The sequence below is a fragment of the Somniosus microcephalus genome, chromosome 3, assembly GCF_052327205.1.
Source record: "Somniosus microcephalus isolate GS21.2 chromosome 3, FLI_Smic_1.0, whole genome shotgun sequence".
Lineage (NCBI taxonomy): Eukaryota > Metazoa > Chordata > Chondrichthyes > Squaliformes > Somniosidae > Somniosus > Somniosus microcephalus.
In genome coordinates this window covers 105,526,869-105,536,079 of record NC_140989.1, presented here as the reverse complement: position 1 = coordinate 105,536,079, position 9,211 = coordinate 105,526,869, and the positions used below count along the sequence as shown (strand labels likewise).

Genomic DNA, 9,211 nt, shown 5'->3' with positions numbered 1-9,211 from the left:
CGAGTGGTTGAGAAGCCTGCAGAGGTGGAGAAGCTTGCTGGACACTTTGAAAGCACCACGAATGATGACCTCATACTGTGGGGCTTTCTGACACGAATTGGACAATTAGCAAGGCTGCCCACATGCTGGGAATTAATTGGCCACTTGAGGGAAAATTGCGTGGAGCTGGCTGACACATTTTTGTGTGTGTCAGAAACCCCACATTCGGGGAAACCCGACCATTTCCCACACAAGCCAAAAATCGGGCCCATAAGAGTAGGAATAAACTGGATTTTTCGGGTTGGCAGGCTGTAACTAGCGGGGTACCGCAAGGATCAGTGCTTCGGCCTCAGCTATTTACAATCTATATTAATGACTTAGATGAAAGGACTGAGTGTAACGTATCCAAGTTTGCTGATGATACAAAGTTAGGTGAGAAAGTAAGCTGTGAGGAGGATGCAAAGAGGCTGCAGAGACATATAGACAGGTTGACTGAGCGGGCAAGAACATGGCAAATGGAATACAATGTGCGGAAGTGTGAAGTTATCCACTTTGGTAGGAAAAACAAAAAAGCAGAATATTTTTTGAATGGTGACTGGGAAATGTTTGCATTCAGTGGGACCTGGGTGTCCTTGTACATGAATCACAGAAAGTTAATATGCAGGTACAGCAATTAGGAAAGCAAATGGTATGCTAGATTTTGTTACAAAGGGATTAGAGTATAAGAGTAAAGAAGTCTTACTACAATTATATAGGGCATTGGTGAGGCCACACCTGGAGTACTGTGTACAGTTCTGGTCTCCTTACCGAAGGGAAGACATACTTGCCTTACAGGGAGTGCAATGAAGGTTCACTAGACTGGTTCCTGGGATGAGGGGATTGCCCTATGAAGAGCGATTGAGTAGACTAGACCCAATTTCCCTAGAGTTTAGAAGAATGAGAGGTGATCTAATGGAAACACATAAAATTCTTAAGGGGCTTGACAGGGTTAATGCTGAGAAAATGTTTCCCCTGGCTGGGGAATCTAGAACACGGGGTCAGTGTCACAGAATAAGGGGTAGGCCATTTAGGACTGAGATGAGGAGAAATTTCTTCATTCAAAGGGTTGTGAATCTTTGGAATTCTCTACCCCAGAGAGCTGTGGATGCTCAGTCGTTGAGTATATTCAAGACAGAGGTTGATATATTTTTGGGAATTAAGGGATATGGGGATAGTGCGGGAAGGTGGAGTTAAGGTAGATGATCAGCCATGAACTTGTTGAATGGCGGAGCAGGCTCAAAGGGCCAAATGGCCTACTCCAGCTCCTATTTCTTATGTTCTTAAAAGCAAAGAAGTTATGATGGATCTTTATAAAACACTGGTTCTGCCTCAACTGGAGTATTGTGTCCAATTTTGGGCACCGCACTTTAGAAAGGATGTGAAGGCCTTAGAGAGGGTGCAGAAAAGATTTACGAGAATGATTACAGGGATAAGGGACTTCAGTTATGTGGATACACTAGAGAATCTGGGGTTGTTCTCCTTAGAGCAGAGATGGTTGAGAGCAGATTTAATAGAGGTGTTCAAAATCATGAAAGATCTAGAGTAGAGAGAAACTGTTCCCATTGGCAGAAGGGTTGAGAACCAGAGGACACAGATTTAAGGTGATTGGCAAAAGAACCAAAGGCGACATGAGGAAAATCTTTTTTACACAGCGAGTGGTTAGGATCTGGAATGCAATGCCTGAAAGGGTGGTGGAGGCAGACTCAATCGTGGCTTTCAAAGTGGAATTTGATAAGTACCTGAAGGAAAACACATGCAGGGCTACGAGAAAGGGCGGTGGTGTGGGACTAGTTTGCAGAGAGCCGGCACGGGCCGAATGGCCTTCTGTGCTGTAACCATTCTAAGATTAAGAACAACCATCCACCACAGACTGCTTGCACCACCGTCGGATGGAGGAACCGAGCTTGACGAGCCAAGTGGCCTTTCTCCTCGCTCTGCAGAGATGCGCGTCTAAAAATGACTACAATCGTTTCACCAATGAAAGGTGTAGCCTAATAAGCAAACGACCTGCTTCAGTGAGGAGTGGAATAGCACAACTCACAACATGCCGATTGTTTTAAACCGGTTGCAGCCCTTTTCTGACCCGCTAGGTTGCAAAAATAAACGGCCACTGCAGTGCAGCCAACGACTTCCGTTAGCGCGGGAGCCTCGTCCGATTTTTTACAAGTCTCAGGGCGGAGCGAGGCGAGGCACAGCGGCCGTCGCCCTGGTTACGGAAATTGGTGTAGTCATGGCACGCGAACCCGCGCGCCTCCTGCAGCGGGGAGGGGCGGCCATCTTGGGGGCTGCGTGTGGTGCGCGGTGCAGGGGAAGGAGCCGAGTGCAGGCGGAAACACCCGAAGCCGCCCGGACGACTTCTCCAAATCAAAATGGCGCGGAGGCTCCAGCTAGTCGTCCTGGTGCGGATCGGTTAATTTGCATTCAGATTTTTTTTCTCTCTTGCCCTCCCTTCCCCCTCCCTCAGCGCCTTTTCAAAACAACGAACGGTCGCACAACAAACAATTGAACTCAACAAGAAGCCGTAGGGCAGATAAATGGTTAAATTAGTGAAAGATGTGCGAAAATTGCGCAGAGCTGTTGGACGTGTTAAATGCGAGTAAGTAGTAAAATTATGTCTCTGTTGCTGCACGGGCCTGTATGTATGTGTGTGTAAAATAATAATCTGCAGTAATGCATAGCCATTGGTCCTGGCCTCTGTGTTTTCAGCCTTCGTGCAGGCCTAGACACTGTCTTAAAAGTACTCAGGTCATTCAAGGTATTTTGTATTAAAATGTTTCTTTTGCCCCTTCCCAACTACCTACATTTGAGATTTGCGTCCTGCAATATTTCATATTTATTTGAGGTTTGCTGCAATGTGGTTAAAATAAATTTAGAGCATGTATGTCTTGGAGCTTTTGTGGCCTAATAAGTCAGGCTGTCGAGAATAGATTTTTTTTTTACAACACAAATTATGTTTAGTATTATGGTTGTCGGGTAAATATGGCCTCGAGTTCAATAATTGAATATGGTTAGACAATTTTATTGATAGTAAGTGTATAACATGAGATGTATGTATGTGTTGCTTTCCAGCTTCCAGTAATTCGTAACAAAACTGTATTGTAGGGAAATGGGCAAATTTTAGCATAAACCTGCTTTGATTTCACTTTTTTGTGATTGTGGATTAATAGCTGACGGGGATAGTTTAATCAATCACTTACAATCAGATTGTCTTATTGATGATATGAATTTTCATTTTATGTGGCTTTTGCAGGCTTATTGAATGAGACTCATTAGTTTAAAAATGTTGATCTTGATAAATAAACACACCTTAATGGCCTGAAATCTCTTGGTTTGTAAATCTCATCCCTATATTTTCCCTGACATTGACAACTGTACTTTTGAAAAACTGCAATACAGTGGCTGCATTGAATAAATTTAATTGGTGCTAGTACATATATGCAACATTCGTTTTAGATATTCCAAAGATTGCATTGCAAACTCTATTCTTGTAGGAAATTGAGTCTTCATTAGCAGAAAGTTACCAGCATTTAATTATCACTGGTTTCATTTTATGTGTACATTTTATGACTTAAACATGTATGTGGAAGACGGTTCCTTCCATGATGTGAACTCTGGATAATAACTCAGTTAATTATTGAGGAAACACATTTTTGCAAGAAATGATGATGTCTTCCATTCTGTGAACAGATTTTACCCAGAAGTTTTTTTTCTTAGTATATTATGACAGATTTACTCACCTAAGAATTGCCTTGCTTGGTGCATATAATAGATCACCTGTTTCAAGTATCATTGACTATCTCACTGGAATTCTTTAACACCTGTGAAGAACGCATTGGCAGCTGATGTGTTGTGTTTTCAGATTTTTTTTTAAGTATAAATTTGAGAAGCTCTTGATTGCATCTGAAACTCCAGGTGCCCAATTTTTCATGTCAGGTCTTTAATTTCTTTGTACCCATTGAAGAGACCTGGTTAGTAAACCATTACATGTGGTATTGTGCACTATTATGTGTGGTATTATAAAGTGATTTCATAGCTATGTTCTCAAATTGTACTGCATAAGAAATTGTGTCTCTTTGTTATATGTATGTGTTGTTAGAACAAAGCGGATTATGGAGCAATGTAATAGAAATTAGGAAAGGATGGGACAAGGTAGATAGAAGCAGATTGTACCAGTAGTTGAGAGGTCAAGGATGAGGTGCCATAGATATAAGATTATTTAGAATAGAGGGCAGAGAAACTTCTTCAGAGTTGTGAACAACGTTCCCGTTAAACTGTGTGGCTGCGGTCTGGAGGTCCCGCGCAGGCTGCCGGCGCTCGCCAGCTATTAAATGTAAAAAAAAGCGCATGTGCGATAATTTGAATGGGGCGTGCATCCCATTAACGGTGCCATGCACCCAAAAAAATGAGAGGGAAAATTGATACAAAAGCAAAATATTGCGGATGCTGGAAATCTGAAATCAAAACAGAAAATTCTGGGAATACTCAGCAGGTCAGGCAGCACCTGTGAAGAGAAATGTTTCAGCTTGATGACCTTTCGTCAGAACTGGAAAAAGTTAGAGATGTAACAGATTTTAAGCATGGACAGGGAAAGGGGGTAGGGGAGGAAAACAAAAGGGAAGGTCTGTGATGGGGTGGAAGGCAGGAGTGATTAAATGTCAAGGTATGATAGTACAAAGCAAAAGGAGATGGTAATGGGACAAGTAAAGAAACAAAAGATGAGTCCAGAAGAGGTGTAAATGGGAATGGCAGAATCATCAACAGCTTCCATGTGGGGAAAAAATAGGGACAGAGGTTATGGTCTGAAATTGTTGAACTCGATGTTGCGTCCAGAAGGCTGTAAAGTGCCTAATTGAAAGATGAGGTGCTGTTCCTCGAACTTGTGTTGAGCTTCGTTAGAACAGTGCAAGATGCCGAGGACAGAGTGGGAGTGGAGCGGAGAATTAAAGTGACATTGACATAGAGGGAACATTGGTTGTGAGACTATGGAATTTGCTTCCAGGCTTAGTTTCTGCCTCAACCACTGTCAGCATTCAAGATTAGATTGGATAGGTGGATGAGTGGAAATGGGATAAGAGTGGGTAAATGTGATTAGAACTATTTGCTCACATGGAGGGTAAATGCTGACGTGGACTGGTTGGGTCAAATGGCCTGTTTCTGTGTTGTAACGTCAATGTACTATACTTTTATGCCTCACGCAATTAGATTTCAAGAACTGTACAATTGAGAACAGGCATATTCTATAGCTATCAATACTGTATATTTTAAATTAATTTTGTGTACAGCTGTAACCCTGTGCATGGGTTTAGATTGTAGATGTGTCTGAAATGCTACAGTGCCTTGCTTGAAATATCCAATTTGTTACAGATGTTAGTTAAGAGAATACAGAGTGATTTGTGTATAGCAGAAGGACATTTTAGGTTGTTGAAATCTTTGATAATTGCTACATTATATTCATAGTGACTTTTACACTCTGCCTAGCAGCATCATGTTTTTAAGAACAACCTAAAGCTCGATGATTGTAATGGCGAGTGCAGTCATTTACTGTTGTAGTGACTTTCTTTTGGGTCCAGCTGAGTCATTCTATTAGTGGTTGATATTGGATGCAGCCCTTTTGGGATTTGAAGAACTAGGCCTCAGTTTGAATTTGGCTCTATTTATACTCATTCACTTTTTTTTCCCCGCCAAGTGATCGCATTAGATATTTTAATGAGCAGCAGTAAAACTCTGTTGTAATCTTCTGTTCTATAGAAGTAACCATCTATTTTTGAAGGGGATTAACAACTGGGGGTTTATTTGTTTACAATCACAGAAATAATTCAATCTTTTGAGAATACATTTGCAGGATATTAATTTACAAGATTTAATTTTAGAAAATATAGTTTAATTTCATACAGGGTGGAACAACAGGTTGTTTTTCTTGGGGAGATCTTGGTGACTTTTTTTGCTTGATTTATACTTTCTTCCTTTGTTTCTTTTTACCATTAAGCATCCTATGGAAAAAGAGGGGTTGTAATTGGTGTCCGTTACCGTGCCTGGAAACATGTGACTGCAGGGGTTGCTAATGCAGGATGACATTATCAGTGCAGCCTAAGCTATGATTATGGAAGTATTTCAATTTCACTGAAATTCTGTTCAGCAAAGCACATATATGCAGAAACTAGGATTGCGAGTCGTAATTTGTGCTGTGTAATATGTGTTGTGCATGTCCTTTGTTTTCCATTGTGGGATGCAAGTTGCTCAGATGGGTTTGGTTTTAAAGCAATTTCCTTTTTTAACTTTTTGAAGATGGTACAAGTATGTGAGTGGAAGAAAGGAGGGGGAAAAAATGCAACTTCCAGAATAATATACACCTTGAATTCCAGTTCCCTAAATGAGTAGAACAGGATGCTTATCATTTACCCTTTTTTTTACTGCTAGTCGAATGTTGGTACTCAGCTGGCATCTGCACCATCCTGCTTTTTTCTTCTGTTGCTATGTAAACATTGCAGTGTCTACACTCTATTGGTCTCGGCTAAATGCAACTTGCCGTCAATAGTTTTTGTTCCAAAACCAGTTCAAACAGTACAGTATAAATGGCTATTTGTGATCAACTAAGTATTCTGACATCCTGAACTTCAGTATATTGCTGCCATTGAGATGGTTGTGTAACCATGATACATAGAATTACATAGGATATACAGCACAGAAATGGGCCATTCAGCCTAACCAGTCCATGTTGGCGTTTATGCTCCACTTGAGCCTCCTTCCTCCTCTAACTCTATCAGCATAACTCTCTATTCCCATCTCCCTCATATGCTTATCTAGCTTCCTCTTCAATGCATCTATACTATTTGCCTCAACTACTCCCTCTAGTGGCAAGTTCCACATTCTCACCATTCTCTGGGTAAAGAAGTTTCTTCTGAATTCCCTATTTGATTTCTTGGTGACAGTCTTATATTGATAACTCTAGTTTTGGTCTTCCCCACAAGTGGAAACATACTTTGTGTGTCCACTCTATCAAAACCTTCCATAATTTTAAAGACTTCTATTAGGTCACCCTCATCCTTCTCTTCATGAGAAAGGCGACCCAGTCTGATGGGTATAATCTTGCAGTTCTGGTATCCTGCTTGTAAATCTTTATTGTGCCTTCTCCAGTGCCCTCTATCCTTTTTATAATATGGTGACCAGAACAGCACACACTACTCCATGTGGTCTAACCAAGGTTCGATATAAGTTTAGCATAACTTCTCTACTTTTCAATTCAATCCCTCTAGAAATAAACCCTAGTGCTTGGTTTGCTTGTGTTCTGGCCTTATTGACCTGGCATCACAACTTTTAGTGATTTGTACTCCCAGATCCCTTTGCTCCTCTTCCACATTTAGAGTCTTATTTTCCAAGTAATATGTGATCTCATTTTTCTTACTAAAATGTAATACCTCACACTTATCTATGTTGAAATTCATTTGCCAATTATATGTCCATTCTGAAGTTTATTAATGTCTTCTTGTAATTTGTTGCAGTCATCCTCTGTGTTGACTATCCCTCCCAATTTGGTGGCATCCGCAAATTTAGAAATTGTTTTTGATTCCAACGTCTAAATTGTTAAAAATAAATTATGAACGACAGTGGTCCCAGCACTGATCCTTGTGGAACACCACTACCCACTTTCTGCCACTCTGAATAGCTACCCTTTACCCTTACTCTCTGCATTCTGTCTTGGAGCCAGCTAGTTATCTATTCTGCTACTTGTCCCCTGACTCCGCATTCTCTGACCTTATTCATGAGTATATTATGTGGTACCTTATCGAAGGCCTTTTGAAAATCTAGATAAGTTACATCTACTGCATTACCCTTGTGTACTCTCTGTTACCTCTTCAAAGAATTCAGTGAGGTTGGTCAAGCAAGACTTTCCCTTTTGACATCGGAACAGGCGTAGGCAATTCAGCCCCTCCAACCTGCTCCGCCATTCAATGAGATCATGGCTGATCTGCGACCTAACTCCATATACCTGCATTTGGCCCATATCCCTTAATACCTTTTGGATAACAGAAAGCTATCAATCTCCGATTTAAAATTAACAATTGAGCTAGCATCAATTGCCGTTTGTGGAAGAGAGTTTCAAACTTCCACCACCCTTTGTGTGTAGATGTGTTTCCTAATTTCACTCCTTAAAGGTCTGGCTCTAATTTTTAGACTATGTCCCCTAGTCCTAGAATCTCCAACCAGTGGAAATAGTTTCTATCTACCCTATCTGTTCCCCTTAATATCTTGAAAACTTCGATCAGATCACCCCTTGACCTTCTAAATTCTAGGGAATACAACCCTAATTTGTGGAAAATCTCCTCGTAACTTAACCCCTGAAGTCCGGGTATAATTCCCTCCAAGACCAATATATCCTTTCTAAGGTGTGGTGCCCAGAACTGATCACAATACTTCAGGCGTGGTCTAACCAGGGTTTTGTATAGCTGTAGTATAACTTGTGCCCCCTTGTATTCTAGTCCTCTAGATAGAAAGGCTAGCATCCCATTAGCCTTTTTGATTATTTTCTGTACCTGTTCATGACATTTTAATGATCTATGTACTTGGACCCCCAAGTCTCTTTGGACATCCACTGTTATTAGCCTTTCACCTTTAGAAAGTACCCTGTTCTATCCTTTCTAGGTCCAAAGTGGATGACCTCACATTTACTTGCATTGAAATCCATTTGCCACAGTTTTGCCCATTCACTTAATCTGTTGCTATCCCTTTGTAATTTTATGCTTCCATCTACACTGCCTACAATTCCACCTAGGGTTGCAAAGGGGTGGAAAGTTTCCGGGAAATTTCCGGAAATTTTCCACGGGAAATTTAGCTTGGGAATTTTGGGAATTTTGCCCAAAAAAGCACATGCTAGCATAATATTGTTTTTTTTTTTGTTATTTTTTTTTCCACAGGTCCTCTCTTAAAATTACTAACAGAGATGGAATCTTAATTATTAAGGAATTTCTTAATCAATATATGTTTATATTCTTACTTGGCTTGTTTTAATAATTACAAGTTTTGTGTGTGACTCTGAACAAATGTGTCCTGATTGGGTGGATGAGCGATTAGCTCCCTCTATTTGTAATATTTGCATATCGAATTGTGATTGGCCTGCAGGCATCTGTAAGACTGCTATAGTTTTTTTAAAGATCCAGGTCAGGGGTCCTGAGGGAAGTCATTTTGTTTTCTGCTG

At 40.7% G+C, this 9,211-nt stretch overlaps 1 protein-coding gene across 5 annotated transcripts in view; it reads left to right on the top strand.

The window, feature by feature from the left end:
- Positions 1-2,293: 2,293 nt before the first annotated feature.
- The window catches only part of usp34 (ubiquitin specific peptidase 34), a 277,821-nt gene continuing 270,903 nt past the window's right edge, over positions 2,294-9,211 (top strand). For 3 of the 5 annotated variants that reach the window (XM_085981444.1, XM_085981442.1, XM_085981443.1), the window contains exon 1: positions 2,294-2,614. In XM_085981444.1, coding sequence (XP_085837570.1) covers positions 2,572-2,614 — 43 coding nt within the window. In that variant the 5' untranslated portion in view covers positions 2,294-2,571. The remainder of the gene's footprint in view (positions 2,615-9,211) is intronic. The other 2 variants (XM_085981440.1, XM_085981439.1) reach the window with 1 other exon arrangement.